General features: G+C 41.2%; 1 protein-coding gene across 8 annotated transcripts in view; it reads left to right on the top strand.

The window, feature by feature from the left end:
* The first annotated feature begins 2,442 nt into the window (after window positions 1-2,442).
* ELAVL4 (ELAV like RNA binding protein 4) overlaps window positions 2,443-27,358 on the top strand; it is a 96,770-nt gene continuing 71,854 nt past the window's right edge. For 2 of the 8 annotated variants that reach the window (XM_083509699.1, XM_083509702.1), the window contains exon 1: window positions 2,443-2,718. In XM_083509699.1, coding sequence (XP_083365825.1) covers window positions 2,620-2,718 — 99 coding nt within the window. In that variant the 5' untranslated portion in view covers window positions 2,443-2,619. Of the gene's footprint in view, window positions 2,719-20,377; window positions 20,618-20,957; window positions 21,090-23,260; window positions 23,496-23,901; window positions 24,270-25,244; window positions 25,533-27,358 lie in introns of those variants that run through there. The other 6 variants (XM_083509698.1, XM_083509700.1, XM_083509703.1 and 3 more) reach the window with 5 other exon arrangements.

The raw sequence follows: 27,358 nt of genomic DNA on the forward strand, positions 1-27,358 counted from the left end.
ATTTGCATATTTAAAAAGTTATTAGAAGTTCTCACAGAGCTAGAGGAAATTAACATTCCCTTCAAACTGACTGAACAGCCCTGCATATGTTAGAAACTTTTACCATGTATTTTATTTGTACACACTTAATCAATCAGAACCATATTATTAATAACAATCCATTTTTTGTATTTAAGTGTTTATTAATGAACTGAAAACAGCCTATGTAATGAATTGGACACTTTTTGTATTTTATCATCATATAAATCATTTGCAACCAGGATTATTCTCTCATATATATATATATATATATATATATATATATATATATATATATATATATAAAAGCTGAGTCCATTTGGACTGAACAGATTTTGCCAGAGATCAGACGTCCATATGCTAATATTAGTAACAGATGGGTTTTCATATTATACACACTGAGTGTAATTCAATGCTAATCTGCCTTTGTTCAAGTACAGGGCATAGGGACTAAAAATGTCTTTAGTACCTTCCTTAGTTTCAATGATAATACAGAGCAGTGTGAAAGTCAATTAACAGAATCAAGTGTCAGTAGTGCCACCTAATCCCATCCAGACAGATCAGATCAATGTTGAAATTTCCTGTGGAAATCTTAAACAGCTTAATGAATGTTAGATTATTTTCACTTTGTGATAGAAACCCCACTAAAACGAATTATAGCAACACTCAAAGTAGCAATTTAGTATTGGTACGCTGGTAGAGATAATTCTACCACTTTCTAGCGTTCAGAGACAATTCAGAGATCACTTGTACTGTACTAGCAGAGTTCTGTTAAAGACATTGAAATCACAGGAGTATCTGGTATTTGTAATGGCTTCAGAAGAAAATATTAATAGGATAAGTGCCATGTATTTTACTATATGCTTCTGGGGTACTGGTTCCAGTGAGACTCTCTGGGAATTGTTAGGGAAGGCCTAAGCTTATGACACCTCAACTTTCCATTTTACAATATTGTTGATTGTTGGGCAGAGATATTCAAGTCTAAGGAAAAATGAAGAAGGGTAGGGAATCCACCACTCTTATTATTTTCATAGGTTTCAAATGAAGATAAAAAGATTGTGAGAGTTGTTCTGTTGCAGAAACTTTGAATTGCATTTTGCTTCTGCGTGGTAAAGTTGAGGGCTGCAACCTGTTTCCAAACGTAATTTATAATTTTTTTCATTTCTTTACTTAAGAAAATATTTATATTGCCCATTCTTATTTGTTCTGTTCTCCCAACTGGCTGTACTGTATACTGCAGCCATATTTTCTGTTCAAACACAAAAGCTAGAATTACAGGCTGTCTTGACAGCTGGGGCTTCGGTACGTTTTGCTTTAATCACCTTCTAACGTGCATTTTCTGACAAGCCCAAATGTACTTGGGCAAAATTAGCTAGAAATAAGTTCCTGCGTGTTCAGTGACGTTTGCTACCCAAGTAAGCGAGTGCCATATGCAAAGATGTTGTTTTCCAAATGCACAAGATCTAATAGCATTCAAACGTTTTCTATCCCCACTATCTAGTACAGTATCTGTCCAATTGTTGTAAATCCAAGAACCCCGTGTTTTGCATGTGTGAAAGTCCTCCCATCGGTGCTATATAAGCGCTCTGGCTGCTGGGAGAGAATTTTAAGGGCTTATTTTGTATTTTGCGGTTATGAGGAGCTCCTCCCCAAAAGTACCGTTCTAGTATGTATAGAAACCTATAAGCAAAGCCTCTGGATTGGCCTGAAAACTTCCCCCATCCCTCTTAGCACACAAGCAGGAGTAAGAGCGCCAGGGGAGCGCGGGAAAGGTCTGGCCTTCTTTGGGAATTCTGCACAATCGCCGATCTACGTGGCAGCAACGGGGGCGAAATCCCCGAATTGTGTTGTATGTTTAAGCCTTGTCCGTGGAACTGTCCTGCGCGAGATCCCGTCTGCTTGAGTGCGCAGCCCTAGTCCCCCATTCCCACCCGCTTTACCCGATCGTGCTTTCTGGTAGATACTTAAGGGTTAATTCACAACATGCCCCGATTGGGATCCTCGCCAACCTAAGTTCTCTGCTTTATTGGTACCGATGTTCTTCCGTCCGCACCCTTAGTTCCATGCAGCGTGGGAATGGCACGATGGGACACGGGGCAGTAGTTGCTGTTTCTGACATTTTTTAATATTTCAAACCGCCCTATGATCTTCGGGAGAAGGGTAGTATATAAATTTAATAAATAATAAAAAATAATAATATTGCCGTAGGCTTTTGGTTCCAGCTAAACAAAGTCGAAATCTAACGCCCAAAGCAATTGCTCGGAACGCCTGCCGAAGATACGTGCTTGCAACGCCCGCCTGTTCTGCCTCGTGTCAGCGGTTCCCGCTTCCCCAGGCTCAGCGCTGCATTCCCATTGGGCGAGCCGCGCGCGCTTGGAACGTTGCGTTGCCCTTTACTGGCACGCCGCCGTCACGTGGCGCGCTTTGGAAAGTTCTGCCGCCTTCGAAGGAGCGTTCCGTCGTGCTCGGGCGTTGCTGCTGAGACGCCGAGGCTTCGGAGCTCAGCTTCTTCTTCCCAGGGCGGGTTACCTTCTCCTGAGCGGGAGAGCGCGTCCTTCGCTTTCTTTCTCCTCGCCGTTGCTCCAAGAAAAAGAGGGGGAAATGCGCCTGAAAGGCAAAGTAACGGCCACCCCTCCACGCCTCGTGCAGCAGGGCCGATTCTGCCGGGATCAGAATGCGGCCAGGATCTCATCCGCTCAGGTATTTGCGGATTAGAACAGCCCCTTTTGTAGGTCAGGGACCCCCCCCCCCCACAATTTCTGCCAGGGGCAGAAGGGGCTCCATGCTCTGACGATTTCCTTTGCTTTTGGAGATAACCTTAGCATAAGTATCTTACTCAAAAGTAAGTCCCGTTTGAATTCAGTGGAGGTTACTCCCTAGGCGGATATAAGATTTATTTCAGGTTTATAACTAACCGTGAATTGAATTTAGTGAGGCTTGCTTCAAGGAAAGTAAGCGTAGGATTACAATATTAAAGTGAGAGCATGTTTACTCGCAGGTAAACTCTACTGCACGTTGTGGCTTAGACCAGTGGAAGTGTGTTTGGGATTCTGGCCTGAGTAAATCAGTGCTTCCCAGGTCCTGAGGGAAGTTCAGACAACTCTCTGAAATATTCAGTGTAAAGTTTACTTCAAGATCAAATAAGAAAACAATTCAGTCCAAGTGTTATTTAATATTTAATAATTGTGAGACGTTTCCTTGTTAGCCCCATTCCCCCTTTTAAAATAAAGGCATTGCTGTTGCACAACATATAGCATTTGAAATCTCCACTTTGCTGCTTGGGGTATAAATTATATATATAGTTCTGTGGTCTCCATTCCTCCCTTGCTCTTCAGTTTAGCACTGGTTTTTGTTTTGTTGAAGTTTCTGTCAATGCTGGGTGGATAATGAAAATCTCAGTGTACAGTGGTGCCCCGCAAGACGAAAAACTCGCTAGACGAAAGGGTTTTGCGGTTTTTGCGTTGCTTCGCTAGACGAATTTCCCTATGGGCTTGTTTCGCAAGACGAAAACGTTTTGCGCTTTTTTTTTAAAGCCGCTTGAAGAGGCGCAGTTGCGATGGATCGTGCTTCGCAAGACGAAAAACATCGCAAGACGAAAAGAGTCACGGAATGAATTCTTTTCGTCTTGCGAGGCACCACTGTAGTGTGATGGCTAAGAATTTGAGCAGGTTAGAATCTTGCATCTTCAGGGGCCTTTGCAAATGGAAATGCTGTCTCGGCCTCCCATCTGCAAGAGCTGCATTACAGGATCTTTAAAATGTTCACTAAATAAATATATGTCAGATGTTTTCAAGTATATGCAATATAGATGGTAATATCAGGGACTGCTGTTTATGGACAATTTCTTCGTGCCTTTAAAAGCTGCATACTGGAAATCAACTGATGGAGCTGCTCCTTGTTGCAGTGATGGGAATAACTTCACTTGCTGAAGGCATACAGCTTCTGTCTATGAAAGAGCAACACACCTATCCAAACGCAATTGACAGTTTCCCAAGAATATATATTTATTTGGAAGCTACTACTTATTCTCCCCCCCCCCCCTTTACAAAAGGCGCAGAAAAATGTTACAGATAACACATCTAAAGTAAGGAAAATTTGCAAGTCAATTGTATAAAAAGGGCAGCTGCATACACTATAAACATTTGCAAAATATTTTTTTCTACTTTTACAAAATATGTTCCCATACAAAGTGTTTTTCCTTTTGCAAATTGCAGTTTAATGGAAGCTTACAATTTTCTAGTTACCCCTAATTGCCGATTAAAAGTAGTAGTGAGAGTACTGCTTTCATTAGAAGTAGATGAGAGTTTCCACTGCAAACCTGAACCCACGCTTATGTTATTGGATATATCTGTACAGTACGTGGATCAGCTGAGGAATGAAACCTTAACATTTTGTTGATAATACCTAAGCACATAAGAGCTGTCCTACTGGATTAGATCAGTCGGTCTATTGCAGCATTCATTTTTGGACTGTAGTAAGACAAATTACCCTAGATAGCAACCAACCAAAGAATTTATTTTATTAGCCAAAGGCAATAACAATTTCATTACAATTTGCCAAACTACAAACCATAACATACAGCATGCATCAATTACCTAATAGAAGGCATCAAGGATTTAAGGAAAGGGAGTCAAGAGTTCATTAGTGTAATGTGCTAGCTCATACCTATCTTACTTTCTGTTAGAGCTCCAAATCTCCAATGCAATTTTTTGCAATATTGTCTGTCTCTCCCTTTCTCATACAGTGGTACCTCAGGTTACATACGCTTCAGGTTACAGACAGGTTGAGAACAGAAATTGTGCTCCGGCGGCGCGGCAGCAGCAGGAGGCCCCATTAGCTAAAGTGGTGCTTCAGGTTAAGAACAGTTTCAGGTTAAGAACGGACCTCCGGAACGAATTAAGTACTTAACCCGAGGTACCACTGTATTTCTTACGGTCACTTTATGTGTCACAAATCTGTAAGTGTCACTCAAAAGAAAGTGAACTATTTCTGAGATAGTAAACCCGCTTCCAGGAATTAGCAAAAGTTTCAGGAATCAATCTCTTTGATCCCTATACAAAGGGCAGATTAACATATAATGTATTGTTGTCTTCCACCTGTGGTTGACCACTTATGCTGAGTCTGTCATATGGAACCCTATGATAGCAGCTGTCCAAGACTGCTATGGGCATCACCTTGAATCTTAGCTCTATAAATGTGTTTCTTAAGGCACCAGGGATGAGTTGGGTCAAATAATATGCTCTGAAATACTGTTTTCAGAAATGAGAGCCAAGGTAAGAATCTGGATTTCCTAATTAAATGAAAATCCCTTCTGGGTTCTGTCCAGAAGATCCAATCCCAAAGTTGTCTCTTATGATGGGATTTGGACTTAAAGAACGTTGCGATGGCCTCAGGTTCCTCACCTTAATATTTTAATTTAGGAAATGTTATAAACCGTATATATATGGAACATACTTAGAATTAAAATTTAATAAAGCAGGAAAATATTTTTCAATACTACACAGATAAAATCCACAGAATTTAAAAATAAGTATACTTAACTAAATTATATGTCCCAGGCTACTTGATAACATAAAGTTTTTAGCTGGCATCTAAAGCAAGATAATAAGGTGTTTTCTAAATGTTAATAGGCAGGGAGTTAGCGCCAAAGCAGGGCATGTTGGCAATGACCATTCCCTATATGTCCTCAGGATCAGGTACTGAGAACTATACTGCCTCCAAATGTAACATTCCATTTAGTTCTCATAATTTAAAGCTGTTGCTAGATTTCAGTCAGTGTTATTAGGTGATCTTAGCTCTGGTATTACAATAAGTGATGAATAATTTCACTTTCTTCGTGCTATTTACCGTGAATTTTTCTATAAAATTGGCACGTTTAAATTTCTCTTCAAATGTTTTAACCCATAACACTTTTGAGAATATCTGTAGTCTTAAGGGGCTCAAACCACAGGTACCTGTTCCACTCTCAGCCTCCCCAAATGAAGCAGAAAGGCTTTTCACAATATGAAACACTTAGAGCATAGGGTTTCAGATCTTGGGGAAGCTACCAAGTGTGTTTAGCTGAACCTGTTTAGAAGCTCAACATGGGAAGGTAGAGCATGGAGCAGGCATGTCTGTCATGTGCAGGAACAGTGGGAGCAGTGGCAGAGTGTACATCTCCTTCCTCAGTTTGAGCCCTTCCACATTCTTTTTGAATGTCTGAGGAGGGAGAATGAGATTGGATAAAAACATAGAAGCTGACTTCTTATTTGAAACTTACTTGTTTTATACAGTAGACTAGATTTTGTTCCCCAGTGTGCCTTGGAAAGTAGACAGAACTGAGTCCATAGAGGACTCAGAAAAACATATCCATGGAGACACCCAAGTTTGTTTCTCATATTTGCTATAATAAATGTTGATGACGATGTTTGTAAAACATTCTGATTTTGTAATAAAAATTAAAGCGGACAGAGAATTGGTGCTCTCTTTTCTCTTTGTAGCTGATTTCCTTTAAAAAATGCTGAGGTCAGATTGAGTGCATTCACTGAATCTTTGACTTATTTGGACATTCAGGGACTAAAGTTGACATGAGTTGAAAGTGGATCATCAATCAGTTCCTCACAAGATCAGTTCCTCACTTTGTCATACATTTCAGCAAAGTTAGTGTTTCCATTGCTGCTCCATCCGGTCTCTTCTGCAATGCTTTTAAGCACATTTGTGTGTCTGAAAGTAATCCCCAGGACTGGAGTTGCTAGAAGTTTTTTTGCAGGGTGTTTAAAGTTATGCATGCCCACTTCTACTCTAACATGTGGCGTGGCTACATTTCTAAGTTTTTCCACATTTTTCTCATAATATGAGGTATGTGACTTTCTCATATGTTACAGGATATAAGTGCATACAGAGCAAGTGTTAATTAATACCTTGCTTGTACAGTACTATAAAATGTGAAGCCAATGACCCAAGAACGTTAGAGAGGAAGTGTGGCTGAAACACCCTTGTGTATGTAGACAGGTGCTAATTCATGATAACCCTGGGATTGCAACCTCTGCAGCCAGATAAAGTATAACAACCTCAGGATAACAACCCTGAAAAAAGCTTTAACTTCCCTTGCTGCTCAGAGGCAAGCTATTAGTCTTCTGGATTACTTACCTTCGCCACAGTGCTATGCAAAATATTCTGCAGTTTTCTTTTAAAAGGTGAAACGGAGCTGTTGTGTTTATATGAGTATCATGTATTTAAAAATTGAGTTAAATGCTATTGAGTTATTTCTGTTTTTTCTACAGGCTTCTCTTATGAAAGTAAGTACGTTTATAAGTACAGTGGTACCTCGGGTTACATACGCTTCAGGTTACATACGCTTCAGGTTACAGACTCCGCTAACCCAGAAATAGTACCTTGGGTTAAGAACTTTGCTTCAGGATGAGAACAGTAATCGTGCTCGGGGCGGTGCAGCGGCAGCGGGAGGCCCCATTAGCTAAAGTGGCGCTTCAGGTTAAGAACGGACCTCCGAAACGAATTAAGTACTTAACCTGAGGTACCACTGTATGGTTGAGTAGAAATAAATGAATGCTATTCTTTGAAATACTTGAATGGAAGTACAGTGGTACCCCGCAAGACGAACGCCTCGCAAGACGGAAAACCCGCTAGACGAAAGGGTTTTCCGTTTTGGAGGCGCTTCGCAAAACGAATTTCCCTATGGGCTTGCTTCGCAAGATGAAAGCCCATAGGGAAATCTCCGGGGACCTCTTTTAAATGGTAGCGGTGGGGAGCAAAGCCTTCCCCCCCCCTCCGGCCTTCAGAAGAGGTCCAGGAAGGCTGGCGGGGGCCGAAAGGCTTTGCTCCCCAGCGCCAGCATTTTAAAAGCAGTCCGGGATAGCAGGGAAGCGCTTCCCGCTATCCCGGACGGCTTTTGAAGGCAGGAGAGGTCCGCGAAGCCTGGGCGCGCTGATGTCAGCGCGCGCAGGCTTCGGCATGCCGGCAAGTCTCCGCCAGCAGCGGCAGCGCTGCCGCTGCTGGCGGAGCGGTCCGCGAAGCCTGGGCGCGCTGATGTCAGCGCGCGCAGGCTTCGGCATGCCGGCAGAGGTCCGCGAAGCCTTGGCCGGACAGCTTTTGAAGGCAGGCGGGGGGAGCAAAGACTTTCGCCCCCGCCAGCCTTCAGAAGAGGTCCAGGACCTCTTCTGAAGGCTGGCGGGGGGCAAAAGTCTTTGTCCCCCCTGCCTGCCTTCCCGGGGGCTTTTAAATCGCCCCAGACAGCGGAGAAGTCCTCCGCTGTCCCGGGGCGATTTTAAAATGCTGCCCGCCAGCATTTTAAGATCGCCCTGGACAGCAGAGAAGCCCTCCGCTGTCCCGGGGTTTTTTAAAATGCTGGGGGTGGGAAGAAAAGCCCTTGTTCCCCCCCCCCAGCCTTCAGAAGAGGTCGGGGGACAGACTGTCCCCGGACCTGGTCTGAAGTCGGTTTCCCTAGGAACGCATTAATTGATTTTCAATGCATTCCTATGGGAAACCGTGCATCGCAAGACGAAAAACTCGCAAGAAAAAGAAACTTGCGGAACGAATTAATTTCGTCTTGCGAGGCACCACTGTATAGTAGAACCTCTACTTACGACCGCCTCTACTTGGGCCCGATCCAAGTTGTGACCGTGGCAAACCCGGAAGTAAATTCGCGCAGAAGCGGCTTCTGCTGTTTGTGCACGTGCAGATCCGGCTGCCATCGTCTACACATGTGCAGAAGTGCACAGCCATTGAATGCGCCTGCGCACAGCAGTGCTTCTACCAGCGACCAGGATCGACTTATGGATGGACCTCCGGAACTGATTACGTCTGTAAGTAGAGGTTCCACTGTAAATGGATTGTGCCCAGCTGTGTCGTTTTGCTGGTGGAAGCCTTCTATCAGCGGAAAGTGGAGGGAGGTAATTCCCCAGCCTCCCCCACCCCCCGTGTCTCCCCTAAATCTTCCCTGAATGGTCCCTGGAGAGACACCATTGGATTTAGCCCAATATATTTATTTGACCAAAATTAAACTGAGGCTTAGTTTGCATGTTAAATCAAACAGTGGGTGTGCAGGAGAGCAGATTGTGGCTGCTTTGTTCTTCCCTAGTTGTTTTTCTCATGCACTTACTTCATAAGCTTCTGTTAGATTCCAAACATCATGGACACAGCATCACAGTCCTGGAAGGGACACATGGATGTTATCCAGACTGACCCCTCAATCTTATAACACTCGAGGGAACGCAAATTGTCATGCAATACAGTAGAATATAAGGAATAAAAGAAGCCATAAAATGCAATTAAGAATCACACAGTATCTAGTACAGTGCATTACAGTTGCTATGACAGCAATCCCCCCCCCCCAATTAAGTGGTCCACCAAAGGCCAGCAATTATGGGGTGGGGGTGGTGAATTGGGAGCGGTTATAATGACAGACCTTTAGCCATCAGGCAATTTTGAAATCCTTCCACATTTTAGTCCAACATTTTAAATTTCCACTGTTGTTTTGAAATGTCCTTTAAAATACAATATAGTTTTATGGATAAGGTGGTAGTAGTAGTAGTACCGTATTGGCCCCAAAATAAGCCACATCCCCCCCCCCAATTCTGACTGAAAAGTTAAAGTGCGGCTTATATTCACGACCTTACAATATGCAGCCAGGAGTGTGGGGCAAACAGTGGCAGGAGTGTGACAAAGCGGCGCCCAGCCCGCGCCAAGTCCGTCGTCCCCTCCCCCAAGGCTGGGAAGGGAGAGAGCGAGGAAGGGGAAAGGCCACCAGCAACACAGCACGGTGCCCCCCCCCAATATGCAGCCAGGAGTAGCGAGGAAGGGAGTGGCTTATATTCTCTCTCTCTCCCCCCCTCCAATTTTAAAGGTGAGTCTTACATTCTGGTGTGGCTTATATTTGGGCCAATACAGTAGTATACCACCCTATACCTGTAGATCTCAGGGCGGTTCACAAAATAATATTTGTATGGCTTTTAGTGGCTTGTGCCTCTGTTACTTCTCTTAAAAAGTCAGGAGATTTATTGTGGTACCATAATCCAGAGTTTGAGTTATCCACACTTTGCAGTTGCCTCCTGTCCATGTGTGCATTTATCACATACAGTATTTGAGATTGGTTGTTTTCATGGGACTTTGCATCAAACATGCTTTTTTCCAGCTTTGAAAGTTTTCCAGAAAATACTGAAACTGGAAAGTTTTCATTTTCTCTAATTCATTTATATTAATTATGGCCCACATTTTGTCTCAAAGGAGACATTCATAAGCACTTACATCAAATAACAGTAAAAAACAAAACCATAAAATGATTGAAAACAGAGTTTAAAAATGGAGGAGACAGCAAATAAAGATGCTAATACAGTTTTACAGTAAATAGATTGAGATCTGATTTAACATGTAATGAAGTTAAGCAGACAGTGCAACCCTATGCATGTCTATTTAGAAGTATGTCCCATTGAGCACCATGGAGCTTATTCCTATTACACGTGTGTACTATTGAAGCCTTAGCAAACAAAACTAAAAAAGTATGCCATCTTTGTTTTGTATGTGCTGTATAAATATCTCATTTTTCCCCAATAGCCAGAAGTAGTTCATCTGAAATATTAGACTAGGAAAAATCAATGAAGCACATTTAAAGTGGTATAAAAAATGTATTATAAGAAATTCAAAGCTTTACTTGGAAATTATTTTTATTGGATTACTTGTAAATATTTGAAGACAAGATCATTCAATAGCATATAGATCCCTTCTATTATTCAGATGGTGGTAGGAATATAAAGGCACTGAAAACATACATACCAGTTTTCGCATGCCTGAGGACCTGTACAACAAATGTGTTTCCTAGAGAGAACGACTTAAAGCAAGTTTTTTACAACTTTGATTTTAAGCTTTTTGAACAAGATTGTTGTATACAGTGGTACCTCCAGTTGCGGACGGGATCTGTTCCGGAAGTCGGGTTGGATCCCGAGGTTTCCGCGACCTGAGGACTGCTTCTGCGCATGCACAGCGAAACCCGGTAAAATGCTTCCAGGTTTGTCGTGCGCGCATCCCAAAGTTTATGTAACCAGAGGGTTACATAAATGGAGGTTCGACTGTAGCGATAATGTAAATAAAAGGATAACTGTTTTAAAAAAGGAGTTGCTGAGTACAGTGGTACCTCGGGATGTGAACGGGATCCATTCCGGAGCCCCGTTCACATCCCGAAGCGAACGTAACCAGTGTCCACGCATGCGCGAGTCATGTTTTGGCTCTTCTGCGCATGCGTGTGACATTTTGACGGTCTGCACATGCGCACGCGGCGAAACCTGGAAGTAACGCACTCCGTTACTTCCAGGTCGCCATGGAGCGCAACCCGAAAATGCCTAACCCAAAGCGTATTCCTCCCAAGGTATGACTGTAACTGGAATGAAATTATGGTGAATTCATTTCTAATTCCTGTTATATTTGCTATATTTGAATTTGTCAGTGATGTGGAGTGGATCCTTCTTCCAGTGCTTTATTTGTGGAAAATGGATACCAGTTGCTGATAAATATGTGGCAGTTGCAAAGTTCATGGAATCAGAATGGTAGAGATGGAAGGGGCCTGAGGGTCATCTAGTCAAATCCCTGCAATGCTGGAATCTTTTGCCCATTGTGGGGCTCAAACCCACGACCCTGAGATTAAGAGCCTCATAGCCCTACTTACTGACCTTTTTTGTTGTTGTTGTTGTCGACTAAATACAGGTAAAATAAACATTTTAAATTAGATCATTATGTAAACCATAACGTTTTCCGTTTCAAATTGTTCTTAAAAGTCCACGTCACTGTTTAGGATTATAATTTAGTCAGTTGGGTTGTGTAAATGAACATTCCAAATTTCCCTTCACTAGAGCTAAAATCACTACATGCTGTACGCAACTCAGTAATTCAGGATCAGACTAGAATGGCTCACATTTAGTAGGATTTGTAGTAATATATGTGAGTGTAATTGAAATGGGATTTTCCTGGGATTACTGAATTATTTTTAAATTTTTCACTGGTTTTTAGAACAGTGAGACCTAATTTAAAAACAGCAACTAAAAATTGGCCTCTGGGATAATGTTAGTTTAACAGCACTTAACTTCCTTCCTTTTATGCCGATTTTTCTTTCTTTAATTCCCCTCCCACATGGGCTCCAGTGGTTTGGGGGCAGGCATTATTTTTTATGCCAACTCCAAAGTGTTGTAGAGGGAGGAACCTTATCCTAGGGCTTCTGCAATGAATGAAGGGGCCTTGGATCCAAGGGATCCTATCCCTTTTCTGGAAATGCCTGTTTCAAGGCCTGACACTAGGAAGCCCCAGTGAAAGGAAAGCCAGCAGTAGATCTGTCCTGCAGACCTATCTGTAAGTAGGTCTTGGTCTTTCGTACCTGATAGACGCCTCTGCTAGCAAAGGTTTTCTGCCAGCAGCTGTGTTTCTTCCTAACCCCCTCCTGCCCGTGAATCTGCCAGTTAGGATTGCCTCGCCTAAAGTATACAGTAGTACCTCGGGTTAAGTACTTCATTCGTTCCGGAGGTCTATACTTAACCTGAAACTGTTCTTAACCTGAAGCACCACTTCAGCTAATGGGGCCTCCTGCTGCTGCTGCGCCACCGGAGCACAATTTGTGTTCTTTTGAAGCAAAGTTCTTAACCTGAAGCACTATTTCTGGATTAGCGGAGTCTGTAACCTGAAGCATATTTAACCTGAAGCGTATGTAACCTGAGGTACCACTGTATGTTTATTTCCTTAATGCTTGTCATACTATAAATTGGCAGGATTTAAAAAATACCGCATTTTTCGCCCAGTGCAGTGTAGGAACAGGACAGGTAATCTGGTGCAATTGTTTTTGTTCCGAAACAACTTAAAAACAAAGCACTGCTAGTTTATTAGGGTAGTTTAAAGGTCCCTTATTGTCCAGTGTCAGAAGAACAATTAAGTTTTATCTGAACAGAGCAGGGTGTCTCTAGACACAGGTAAACAAAGCATGTAGTGATATTAAGAGAGAGCGCTTGTTGCATTGAAGAATCCTTAAAAAAGGTGAGGGGAAATGCCAGGGGGGGAGAACCATAAATCTGTTTCTGGATTGGAATATGTTCCATTGGAAGTTAGTAGCATATGGCAGTGTAGATCTCTGTGCTGCTAGTTTTTCTACAGTTAATGCCAGTTGTCTTTCATTGCTAGAATATTCTAAGAAACCTCTTGGTTTGAAAATGTGAAATGTTTATACTCGGGGAGGGGAGGTGCAGAAAGGAAGGTCAGCTTAGGAATTACCTTTTTAGGGAGATCTGCCACACCCACTATCTTCTGCATTTGAAGGGCTCTGGCAACATTTTTATTTCATAAGGTTTTTAATGAGTGACTTGTGATTGACTATAAATTTTTAATGTTGATATATGTGGTTGATTTCTTTATTATTTTTACTCAATACAGTTTTAATCGTAGTTTTATTACTGTTCCATTGTTTTAATTCTGTAAGCTGCCTTTGAAAAGAATTATTATTCAAGGCGGAATAAAAACGACTTCAATAAATGGAGGATAAAAGAAAATCACAGCTTGCTTGCTTGCTTGCTTCTGACCCAAATGGTATTGTTTCCACGTGGGTAAAGGCTCATCCTTCTCAGGGGTTTTGAAAAAGACTTCCCATTTGAGTTTTATGTCCTGTTATGTGAGTGTGAGTCCCAGATTTAGAGCAGAACCAGCTTGGAACTCCTGAGGAACAGAGATGCAGGGAAGTTGCAGAATTTCTTCAAAGGCTTCTTTACTATACAATTAAAGCTTTAATAGTGTTATGTCACAAACTTTGGTTACACAAGAGGTCTTCTGAGCCACTTTTTGTACCTAGATCATTGCCTTAAAAAATATTTCTCTTCCAAATGACTGCTCTGTAGTAGTGTCCGTTAATTGTACAGTGGTACCTCTGGATAAGCACACCTCCAGTTGTGTAGCCTTCAGGATGCAAACGTGGCAAACCCAGAAGTATTTTTCCAGGTTTCAACACGCACACATGAGCAGAAGTGCTCTACCACCACATGCGCAGAAGCAGTCCCTCCGGTTGCAGAAACTTTGGGATCCAACAGGAGCTCCGGAACAGATCCCTTTCTGGGGGAGAAAGAGCAAGGAGATTGTGAGCCGCTTTGAGACTCCTTAAGGGGCGTGAAAGGCGGGATATCAAGTCCAAACTCCTTCTTCAGCAACCAGAGGTACCACTGTACAGTCATACCTCAGGTTACAGATGCTTCAGGTTGCGTGTTTTTGAGTTGCGCACTGCACCAAACCTGGAAGTACTGGAACAGGTTACTTCCAGGTTTCGGCACAGAAGCACTAAATTGCGCTTTGCGCATGTGCAGAAGTGCTGAATTGCAACCCGTGCGTGCGCAGACGTGGCATTGCGAGTTGCGAACGTGCCTCCCGCACGGATCATGTTCACAACCCGAGTGTCCACTGTGCTAGTTTATGTAGGACATAATTGTGGTTGCTGCATAATTTTGTCGTTTCAAAGTGGTTTTCATAGTTTTCAGTACATCTTTTAAATAACTTGTGATTAGCTTGGAATCTTAACAGGATTTCTGTTTCATAATGTGGTACAGGATGGCATTTGACACATTCCTTCCTTCCCACGCCTTGGGTGCGTTCACATACTTCCCTGCATATTTTGAAGCTGAGGATCTATTTGATGGGTCCGTATAACATCTGAATTGTGTTTGAGAAAGGTGTGTAGTCGTATTCTGATCTGTAGTGTTGACTCCTTGCACATGAAAGCTTTCTTCCTTCACTAATAGATTGAAAATGAGAGTACTGCTCTTTTTGTTGGCGATCTGTTTCAGTCACATTGGTCTGGTGTGCAGTACGGCATATGGTGGTATGTCAGTTGTTTGATATTGATTGGCTGCGTTTCGCTCTGGGGATTTCGGCTTCTTAAAAATGTGTCTTGTGTCTGCTCACCTCCACTTTCCCTTTGCTGTTTGGCTCCACTATAAAACAGTGCTCTTAACAAACAGGATAATAAAAATCTTGAAAATCTAGGAAGCCATGAATATTTTATTCAAAACAGTAATTATGTTTTGAAGTTACACTTTAAAATTAATGTTCGAGAGATTAACAGAGGGACCTAATTGAACAGAAGAAAATGTGTATATCAATACTTCCTTGGAAAAGGGATATATTTATTTTCAATGTAAATATGGGGAAATAGTAATAGCAGGCAGGAAGAAATGTGATGTTTATGTGAAGAAAATGATTGGGATTCACCATTTATTTCATTGGGAAATACTAATTGTGTCAGGTGAGGGCATGCCTCTCAAAGGAAACTGCACTACATTTTGGTAACATTAGTAGACATATTCTTCAACCACCACAGTTGGGTCTGGAATTCTCTGCATTGAATCTAAGTAAGTCACTATGTGAGGGGAGTTAAATTTGCTTGCACAATGGAACTTTGCCTTCTCCCAGTATCCATCCCTACCACCAAATCTGCTCTGGAGGATTGAAGAGAAACCCAGAGCAGATCTGGGTGAGTGGGGGGGGGGGGCTCAGGGGCAGGAGGAGAGAGTGAGCGTTCTCTTGCACAAGTGAAAGTTGTTCTGCTTGGACAATTAATTGGATGCAGCCCTTTATATACCTGGATTTCAGTGTTCTGTACCTTCATATTTAGGCTTGCAAAATCGAAGTCACCTGAGTAGATTTATTAGCATTGAGAAAAGAGCAGTAGCCCAATTTAGATTGCCATTGTGTTGCTGGTTTTCCAGAGGCAGAAAATAGGAGAAAATGGGGATAGTTTTTATAATGGAGGTAACTTGATTAGTGGCAAGGTTGCAATGATCTATATTAGGACCATTGTTATTTTTGCTTGTTTTGTTTTATTTTATTACATAACAATAATATAAATGTTTGAGAAATACAGAAACAAACAATGACTTGCCTGTTTGACCTATCTTATTAAGAATTATTTAATTAATTTATAAATGCACTGCAGTCAGCAGTGATTAGCAATGTGGCCAAGTTTACAGATGACACCAAATGATTCAGGAAAGTGAAAAGCCAAATCAATACAGCAAGGAGTTCCATATGGACCTCCATATTGGTGAATCAGTGTAAGTGCAGAGATGCACATATGGGCAATAAGAAAAACATATATACACTGACGTTGCCTACATTGACAGTGACTAACCAGGAAAAAAAGATGTTGACATTAGTTATGTGTTAAATAAGTACTTAACTTGGTCATTTCCCTTTGCTGTTTGGCTCCATTATAAACAGTGCTCTTAACAAACAGGATAATAAAAATCTTGAAATTTGCATCGGTGCATTCCAGACCTTTTAAATATGGTATAGTCCAGACTACGAAAGGGGATTTGGGGTTGTTGTTTTTATTTTGATTATGTATTTTGTGCTTTTATGTTTTGATTTTATTCCCTGAACTGCCCTAAGACCTCCAGGTATAGGATGGTATATAAATTCAATTAAAAATAGTCATTTGGAGAAACAACAGCCATGCTGCGCCAGGTTTCTGCTGAAATCACTCTCCACATCACTGCTGTTTACCCACAAACATTGGGGGGCTATTTCAGCAGAAAACCAGAATGGGGCCCTAATCTAAATTCAAGACTCTTATCCGGAGCTTCTCAAAGCATTGTTCTGGTCAATTTCAACGTGCAATCCATAGCTACCTGAATTGTGCCTACTCAGGACATCATGGCTAATAGGACAGCCATGGAGCTCTCAACACATCACTGCCCTGGCATATTAGCAGGTCATATTCTGATCTGGTCTTTTCCATGGTTATGCTGGTTGGTGGTCCAACTGATGGATTTGTAATTCTTGTCATGGGCAAACCATTTCTAAAAGTTCAGCCATTTTTGGATAGAAGTAGTCTGGCCATAATAATCCATGCTCTTGATAACCTCCAGACTAGGTTACTGAATTGCACTCTGCACGGGGCTGCCCTTGGAGACTGTTTAGAAGCTGCTGGTGCAGAATGCTGCAGCAAGAGTGTTGATTAACATGTCTTAAAAGTCTTTGCTGTCTGCCTATATGCTACTGAGCTCACTTTAAGGTTCTAATACTTACATGACCCAGTTAGCTGAAGACCACCACTTCCTGTATATTCCTTTCTGGGAATTACAATCTGCTGGAGATGCCCTGTTTGTTAATTCACTGCTGAGTTGAGATTTGCACCTCTAAACTTGTCAAACTACCATCTCAGCAATGGCTCTAGACTTTAGGAATGACCTCCCGCTTGAAATTTGGCGATGCCAAATTTGCTTAGTTTTCAGGGCTGGCTAAAACCTTAACTCTGTAGCCAAGTTTAAAAGTGAGACTTTAGTGTATTAGGCCACTGACTTTTGTAGTGAGGTGTTGGTTTTCATATTGTGTGAACGAGTGCTTTTGTTGGAATGGTGGTATTGTTCGTTTGGTTTTTATATTTGCATCAACAAAAATTCTGATGGTCTACAGTGATCTAATTTAGCAATGCATGTTTCACTTGTACTTAGTAAACAAAGTTAAAAACGTGGAAACGATGAAGCTTGCCTAATAATGTGTTTGCAGTTGGCATCCATTCATTACTAATGAACTGGAAGAGGTTCCTAAATGTTCAACTATGGTTAATGCCTTCCAAACAGGGCCTGTTTTTCTTGATGGCCATTGACAATACAGTGGCACTTCGGGTTAAGGACTTAATTCGTGCTGGAGGTCCGTTCTTAACCTGAAACTGTTCTTAACCTGAAGCACCACTTTAGCTAATGGGGCCTCCTGCTGCTGCTGCGCCGCCAGAGCACGATTTCTGTTCTCATCCTGAAGCAAAGTTCTAACCTGAAGCATTATTTCTGGGTTAGCGGAGTCTGTAACCTGAAGCGTATGTAACCTGAGGTACCACTGTAGTTTCCTCCTGGGATATTATGGTTAACGGCAACTCCCTGTCTTGTTTCCTTGCTTGCACAAAAGAAGCAGCAAAGTGGATGCATGTGTGTGAGGCTCATTCATATCACAGCTTATTAAGCCACATTCTAAAATTGGCAACCTCCGAGGCTACATCTTAGGTAGGTGCCTGCTGAATGGGGGTGGAAATGGAAACCTTTGTTATAGCTAAGTAGGGAAGGGGAGTGTCTCTCCTTAAGGGGGTATAGTTTAGATGCAATAAGCCACATACTCCTGCATCCCTGAGGTACCAAGAAGAGGCCCAGTAGGCTTTTTTGCTCAGCAGTCTCCTAGGTCCTGCAATCATTCATTGGACTCAGAAGCTGTCTTCCTGTGAATTGTCCAAGTATAGATTGCAGCACACAGTTGAGTCTTCTAGTGCATATGGACTGGATCAGTACAGCACACTCTCGTATTGAATCTTACCTAGTCATTTCCCCAAAAATCATGTATTCTGTTAAGCTTTTGACAGAATTCCTGGAATCTCCAGCCCCTACTGAAACTTAAGGCTGCATACACTTGACAAGGGACGCGGGTGGCGCTGTGGGTAAAACCTCAGTGCCTAGGACTTGCCGATCGCGTGGTCGGCGGTTTGAATCCCTGTGGCGGGGTGAGCTCCTGTCCTTCGGTCCCAGCTCCTGCCCACCTAGCAGTTTGAAAGCACCCCTAAAAGTGCAAGTAGATAAATAGGTACCGCTTTCTAGCGGGAAGGTAAATGGTGTTTCTGTGTGCTGCGCTGGTGCAGGCTTGCCAGAGCAGCTTCGTCACGCTGGCCACGTGACCCGGAAGTGTCTCTGGACAGTGCTGGCCCCCGGCCTCTTAAGTGAGATTGGCACACAACCCTAGAGTTGGACACAACTGGCCCGTACGGGCAGGGGTACCTTTACCTTTACACTTGACATTCTAGAATCAATGGAGATGGAAGTTCTTTTTTCTACATAGTCCACACGCTGTCTAGATCTACTGCATATTCTTTGCCCTTGAAAAGCTCTTCTTGAGAAAGTTGTTTCATGCCCAAATTAAAATATCATTGATTCTGCATCACTGGGATTGTATCCACACTTTCCTAGTGATGTTGTGGGTGGGTGTATACGATGGTGGGTTTTCAAATGGGTACCAATGTGTATCAACTAACCACACCCACCCTTGGGGAAGGCAGTACTAAATGTAAATCAAAAACAGCATGTTGAGGACAATTCTTGATTGAGAAAAATGAAACGGTGCTACAAATGGGTTGCGTGTGTACACAGCCTAAGGTGAAGTATATGCAACTGAATGAACATACATTATTCTCAATATCTCTTTTATCTGCTGTCTTTCTGAGGTCATGTTTAGATTTTAAGCTCCTCGGGACGGAGAGCAGTCCTTTTAAACTTCATAGAGTACTACTGCTGCTACTACTACTACTACAACTACTGCTAGTAATAAATATAGTATCCCTGTAGTCTTTTGTATCTTGTTTACATTCTCCATGAAATGTCATACACAAATCTGAATTGTAGATATCTGAATGGGGCCTTTCAGTTGCTTAGAAAAGGTACTGTTTTGTTCCCAGTACCACAACCTAAAATCAAGGGTGCTTTGTTTTAGCTGGAAATCACACACTGAAGACACTGAGATGATTTTTAAAAAAAATATTTTAATCATCACTTTTAGCTTATCCGTTCTGTCACAAGGACTATAAACATCAAGCAAGAACTTGCAAGTGGCATAAAAGCTAGGATGCTCAGCTTTTCTGTAGGCATTGTAAATTTTTCATCCAAACATTACACTAAACCTGCAATTTACGTGGGGGTCATGTTCCACCGATCGCATCTAAAGCCAAAATTGTGTGTAGTCAAAATACATTGGATTCAGTGGTGGGTGGATTGCCAAAGTCTGTTTTCCTGGAAGTCCACCCCCTTTCCGCTCCTTATTTATTTATTTATTTATTTATTTATTTAGCAACCAACCAACCAACCAACCATGTAAAGCTGAACGCGCACAAGGTAAAATGCACATAAATTGCAGGGTTACTGTATTCCAAGCAACTAGACGAGTTAAATGGGATTGTTGTAGAATTCCGCTAAACTGAGCAAAGGGGACAGTGCTGAAGTTTAATGAACATTTTCCTAAACCCTTTCAAAAGTGGTAATTGGGGCTTTTCATTTAAGATGCCTTGTTTTCTTAGGGGGGGGGGGACCCTGGTAAGTAATTTTTGAAATGGCTCATTTATTTCCCCCCCCCCCAAGCTGTGCATGATTCATTGACAAAGCAGACGATACAATCATGCAAGCCACACCTTTGTCCCTTATAAATACTTGGCATTTTATTTGTATAAGGAGCCACAGTTAGGAGCTGTTCAGTTGCAATCTCAAGATGTTCATTTTGAATCATTCCACGCTGCCCACCTGGTGGCTAGAGAGTGAACTGTTACTTTAAAGAACAGTTTAAGTAACAACCATGCTTTGGAGTAGCAGGCAAAAGAGAGCAGTACATGTTACAGGAGTGAGTCTGCTCTGTATGCGAAGAGGGAAAATGCAGCTCACTGAATAGGTGTTTTAATGTGTTAAATCTAGGGAGAAAACATTGTTGTGTGCAGGAAATTTGACTTCCCCTGTGCTGATAGAGGACTGGATTTGCAAAGGATTCTCTTTTCCGTTTCTCTAAAACCAAAATCTGTGGCAAGATGTTTGAAATCACCAGGACGCTTAGTGCTGCTTTGTTAAATAATGAGGTAATATTTTGTCACATCTTCTGGGCAGTGTTTGGTTTTTCTTCTTCTTCTCCATATGTTTAGAAAAGATTCCATCCTCAAAAGTGAGAGATTTAAAAGAGAGAGAAAAGAGGGGGGGGGGAATGGAAATCCTTCGCTTTATTTTTCTTTTTTCTTTTTTTAAACAACACCTCCCATCAATCATTTTGGATAACAGGATTCTCTTTTATTTGTGGTTTTAATCAGCTGCTGTTGCCTAGGACATTATGCCACGCAAGCCTTCTTAACTGCACAGTGTAGGTAGTTATTAACGCTGAATTGGCTTCTAGTATAGTCCATCTGGACTCTGTATGAGAAAGCTTGCTGGCGGTTCCTGATGCTAAGATACCCGCAACCTTTGGGATGTATGCATGGTGGAGAGGGACACAGTGCTATGAGATCACTTCTTTTAAGGGAAACTGTCATTAATGAGTCAAGAAACTGCTCATTTATGGTAAGGAAGAAGAGGGAGGGCAAAAGGACTCGTGTGGTTTCATTTTGAAAATGGATTAGCTGCATTTTGAGTCAAGTTTTTTGGGGGAGGGGGAGATAAAGGGGGTTTCATGAAAATAGCATCTCCACTTGGAGGCTTCTCTCGGTTTATGGTTGAGAGACTTTATTGAAAATTTTGATGCTTTACAAATTGTGTCACTGCTGGTGATGCACTGGTCAGCCCCCCCCCCCCGAAAGATGAATGGTCCTATTGGAAATCTGATAATAAGACTGTTCCCCAGCCCCAACAATAGGATTCTGCCTTTGTCTTTAGAGAGAGGCCTCTATGGACATTGGTGTATTTGCCTTGTGGTTTTTTCCCCCCACTTGCTTTATTATTTATTTATTTCAATTCTCTTAAATATTTTTCTTATGTGGTTCTCAGTGTTGGTGCACATTGTACAAAATGCATGGATTTTTAGGTTGGCAAGACAGCCAATTTATGCTTGTATCTGCAATTGTATTTTAAGACAAAGAGCTGAATAATGATTCTGGACATTTAAAAAACGGTGGCTAATGAAGTGCGTTGAGACGGAGAAAAGGATGGATAGAGGATTTCTTTACTCTGTTTAATTTTTTTTAACCTCTCAGAAATTAATTCAAAATCACTATTACAAATGAAACTTGCATGTTACAGTTGGGGTTCACCATCCTCTTGCCCAGCCATTAACTCTACCGTCGTACTACTTGATGTTTTTAAGTTTTGATATGGGTTAGTTGAATCTCTTAGTTTTAAGTAGACAGCAATCAGATCCAGAAGCAAAAGGGAAGCTTACAGTTATTTAAACAGTGTACAATTTTCTTTTTCAGTGAGTTGCTTTTATTTCAGTTTTCACTTCTTTATTTTCGTTATGGGTTATGTTTGCTCATTGTATAGTAATATTGTGGTCTCAGTGGAAGATGTGTATGCTGCATGGTCCATAGTAGTGTTTTTTACTCAGATGTGGCTGCATTAGAAACTGACGAACAAATCAGTTTCTAAAAGCTTGGAAACGTTTTAGCTAATTTCAGATGGCACACAGAATAGTTTTGCTCAGAACATTCAGTGAGAGCATATTTTGTGTGTGGGTAAAATTGTTAATCCGAGTTGGCTATAGTATGAGCAGGTTCTAGTTTATATGTTTGAAGCAAACATAAGAATAGTGAATGCGTTTTGGAAACAAACTCTTTTTTATTGCAAGTGTAAATGAAGATATCCTTATCGAAAGTGTTTTCACTATGTGGGTGGACAGTGAAAAGTTTGTGAAATTTTGGTCACATTTGTGATTTTTATTTTCTCAGATGCAAATAAGCAAAGAAATTTCCACAACCATAACAAGACTTAAAAATACTCTCTTGTATAGTGTAGAAAAGCATTACTGTCTTTTGTCTTAAACCAGAACAGAACAGTCCCTAAAACAAATCCCTAAAATCTCCCCCCCCCCATTTTCTACCTGAACATTCTGACTAAATGTTTTGTCCTGAGAAATATTCCGTGACTGTAATTTTGTAAATCAAATTTACAAAATAGACGAACGTCCTTTATTATGGGCAGATCTTTGGGAATTACATAGAGACTAAACACCATAGCACCAATGAATAAATACAGTTAAGATGCGCATTAAAGTGTTTTTGTCATATCTTTTAAGCCTAGAGGCAGATCATTAAATATGCATTTCTCTGGAAAGCAACTGTCGAGAAAGATAAGGTGGTTTAAATGGTCTAGACTTCACAGCCTTGCATGGAAGAGGTGAGAGGATGGAGTCAGTGGAGCATGGCTGAGGTGTAACACTTGAGTGTTAAAGTGCTGGAAACTCTGAGGACTGGCCTGAAACTGCCCCTCTCTCTGAGTGACTGATGGAGGAAGGGGGAAAGAGGAGTGGGTAAAATCCATGCATGTGTGATGTTCCTAAACTGGCCCTTAATTACTAGACACAAGCAGCAGTTCAGAAATCTGGTCTCTGTTGTTGTAGAGGTCACCAAATCATTAACATTGTCAATCTGGCAGTAGCTAATTTCAATAGCACCTGATGTTGCAACGCCTCCTTTAGTTTCCCTAGCCAATCGGATCTTGCTTTCAGCTGACAGATGGTCCCATAAATGGATGTAAAAAGGAGAAGCTGCTAGCCAATTTCATCAAGGCTCTATTCAGTTGTTAGCTACGTTCTAAAATCAGGGGGCTTCATCACAGTGCTTGGGTTTTTGTTTTGTTTTCCTCATTTTGCTGCACCCTACAACAGCACTGTGTGTTTTGTGGATTTTTGATTTTGATTTTTAATTTATAAAAAAAGATACAATTCTAACACATTTAGTTCCCTGAAACCATATCAAATCCTTAGAGGAATTGAAGCCTTGCAAGACCTATTATTTGCCATTAAGAATGGTTATGGTAGGTATTAGTAGTTTTTAAAATCTGTTTGTTACAGCAGTCTTTCATAGTCTGTGTATAGAACATATAGCTTTCCCCAAGTCTGCATTTTGATCAGTCTGTGTTGTCACATGAGTTTAGTTTGCTCCCGCTGGCTCGCTTGTTAAATGTCTTTCTCCCTTCATTTATCTTCCTTCTCGCTCTCTCCTGCTCTCTCTCGCATTGATATACTTGCCTCGCTTTTAATAAAGGGCAGCCGCGATGTACTTTGCCATTTTAAGGTCATTATCATTTCTCTTTTGGAATAAAGAAAAGGCTGGCTTCCAGCACGAGGCTGCGTGTGGCCAACAGAAATGCTGAAGGCGGGGGTTGGGGTGGTTATTTCCCCCACATTCACACGCGGGCATCACACATGCAAAATGGAATCCTTGAAAAAAATAAAATAAGGAGGCAATTGCCTTGGGACTGATACTTTTTGGTTTGGTGTATTGCGCAGTAGGCATGGTATTTCTTCCTTCCTTCCTTCCTTTTTTTTCTAAGAGAGTGATTTATAGGAGCTTCAGTAAATGCTGCATATTGTATTTCAAAGAGTTTCCTGTCATGACCTCATAAAAAGAGGAGGCGGCTTGTATGTGTACCAGCGCCTAGTATATGCCGATTTGTTGCATCGTTGGGCAGGAGTTCTGTAAGAAGGAATGTCAGCTTTTACATAACGTTCTTTTTGCTTTTGACACTGTGCGGGGCTGTAAGGGTCCATCTTTGTGATCACAGATGGAGTGGAATGGCTTGAAAATGGTAAGTGGATGCCGGCAGCAAACTGTCCATATAGGCTTGGTGCAGTTGGTATGCCTTGTGAATTATGCTTGTTTAGGGTGGCAGATTGTGAGCCATAAATAAAATTACAGGTCGTTTTGGCTTTTAATGGGGGCACCTGTGTATGTAATGTGTATGTACAACTATTATATAAATATAGTCAAGTGTCGTGGCACTGAGTGTTTCATCCAGTGAGCATGCATTTGGATGATCTCCGCTGACAGTCGCGGTGCTTTTGTAGTGTGTCCCCAGCACAAGACGCCTTTTAATCTTCATTTGTGCTACACGATTGCTAAGTTGAAATCTAATGACTGCATGTACTGTTGCCGTAGAATCCGAACGCTATTGTGAAACAAGGGTGCTTTCTTTTCTGCCGAAGGAAGTTAAATCCATTGGTGTGATAGTAGTATTTCTATTTTTGGAGCATTCTTCCAGCAGAGAAAAATCAGAAACTACATGACTTGTTCTCTCTACTCCCCCCCCTCCCCACCACCCCCTTCGCTGTTTCTTGTGCTTTCCTTATAGATTGTGCAAAATGGCTCTATCAAATATGGACTTTTGAATCTTTCAGAACAGAGCAAATCACGGAGGTGGGGGGGCAGCAGGAGGGAGGGAAAAGGCATTAACATTCACCTCATTCTTCCTACTTTTGTTTCAATTAAACATTTTGCAGGCGTTCCCTCTTCTCTCTCTGGATATTTATTATAAACTGGGAAACAAAGCTGTGGTCTTTTCCCTATTCTTATAGGATTTCTTTGTCTAGCTGCTTGTTTTGATGGGTGTAAAACAAATAAGATTAGACTGAGCAGCCGAACTGAAAGCGATAGCTGGGAGGAAAAGCCAATGAAAGGTTGCCGGGGAAACGAGCACTGGGGAAGCTGAGGGGGGGAGCAGGTGGCAGTCATGTGGGAATACTGCAAACAGCGTAAAAAAATTCTGGGGCTACCTCAATTATCTTTGGCGTTCTTTGTGGCAGTCACAACTTTAATTATTCTTCATAAATAAGTGTTAATTACATTTCTGGCTCAAGCTTACAGTGATTTCTAGAATCCTTTTTTTCCCTGCATCTGTTCTTTTTCTGCATACGGTGGGTGGGGGCTCTTTAACCATTTTATTTCTGATGTGAAATTGCATGTGCAAGAAAGCACAAGGCGCAAGGGAACCGGAACACTATAAGGATACAGGATGCTGAATGGAAGTAGCAGACTTGCAAATGCTCTCTTAGAGTATTCATCAAATGTCAGGGTGAGAACTGTGCACAAACTTGCCCTAAGTAAAGGTTTTTATGTGGAAGTGCTGTTCGTTGTGTGTTTTGTGAAATGCCATGGTTCTGTAGTGGAATCATTATTTAATGCAAATACAGCCTGTCATTTAGTTTATGCATGGAATCGCAGATTTCAAATATAATGAAACTACTCTTTTTCCTACCCAACTTAATTTCCACAGTCTTACAGATCTTTTATCGCAATATGTTATCTGTCTTTTGTGAAGCAGTACTTAAAATACAAAAATATAAGCTAGGTGCTGTTAAGAACAAACTTGAGTATCTGTTGCTAATTTTTATGGTGCCATATGTTGTCGGGCACAAAATAATAGCATAGCATCTCTTAAAAGAAGGTAGTAGGCATGTAAAGCATTAAAAGACTTTGTTGGTTGGCAGGTGATGGTAAATATAATACAGAAGGCGAAGGATGCACATGCCCGGAATGTATGGCAAGGATAAAAGAGAAGCATACCAGAAATACAGGGGCACACCTTTTATGCTTGCCAAATTTCGCATTCCCTTTCTTTGGCACATAATTTGAATGATCAGTTAGAATGGAAATGCTAGTGTTTAGAAGGATTAAAACACGAGAAATCAAGTCTGCTTGGATTTCATTCCTTAACTAATTCTTTTGGAGACTTCAGGGTAGATGAAATTGACCATGTCGCTATATAGGAAAAGAAAGTTGTATGGATTCATATATGGAAACTCTGATGAATTTTAAAAAATCATTTTCAGATGCAATATTATGTTCATATTCTTCATTCCACATTCAGACTATTGAGTGTCTCCCTCCCCATTCTCAGAGTATCGGCATACAGCTCTATTGTTTTCTTGAATCATTTTGGTAGGTGTTTTTTTAGGGTTCTCCTTTCATCTACTCTACACAATTTTAGTGTAGATTTTCATTTCCTTCTTACATATATCTCATTGGCATTGAGCTATCAGATTTTTGGTGCCAGATTGATGTAATATCCATAGCTTCTACGTATATGTAGCTCTTTATTTAGAAGAAAAATATATAAAACCAGCAGATTATTTATGATTGTTTCTGCACTGAACCTTTAATTGGATACCTAAAGCAGGTGAGATGTGTGAAGCATTTTATTTATATATCTATAGTTTACAAAATTCTAGTCAGGACAAATAATCCATTTTATGGATTGTTTAAATATTGACTCCATCCTTTAATTTATAATTATTCCTATTGCAGTGCACATAACTAATGAAACTGGCACGTTACGTAGAAAGATGCTCTTCTAGGTGGACATCTTTCCTTTGGCTCCTTTCTTTTTGTTGCCTCGTTTGGCTGCGTTGGTAAAGGAAGAACTAACATGCTGTATTAGAGAATCACAACAAAAGGGCGACCAAGAAAAGAATGACAACAAAAGGATGCTTCCAGTGGTGGGCTTGGTTATATTCTGTTCTTAATAGGCATAGAAGAGTTCAAACTTCAATGGATTATTTTTTCAGTGTTATGGAATCTTAATAAATTGTTTTTTGGTAATACCTTTTCTTTTTTTCATTTTTCAATCTTCCACACGTTTTGCCCCATAAGTTATGTTTTAAAAACTTTTGAATGCCTAGTATGTCTCTGGGAACGCTTGTTAGGAGTTACTACATATGTAACATTAAGTCTTACATATGCATGACCTTGTGGGGAGGTTATGGTTCTAGGCTGTGCATGATTACCCACATAAAGTAACTTCAGGAGTATATAAATCCTTGATATTTTTGTACATAATCCAGGACCTTAAGATACAGAGTGGGCATGGAGTACAGCTTGAATATTTAATTGCACTCGCAG

The sequence above is a fragment of the Podarcis liolepis genome (genome assembly GCF_965112155.1).
Source record: "Podarcis liolepis genome assembly, chromosome: 6".
Classification (NCBI taxonomy): Eukaryota; Metazoa; Chordata; class Lepidosauria; order Squamata; family Lacertidae; genus Podarcis; species Podarcis liolepis.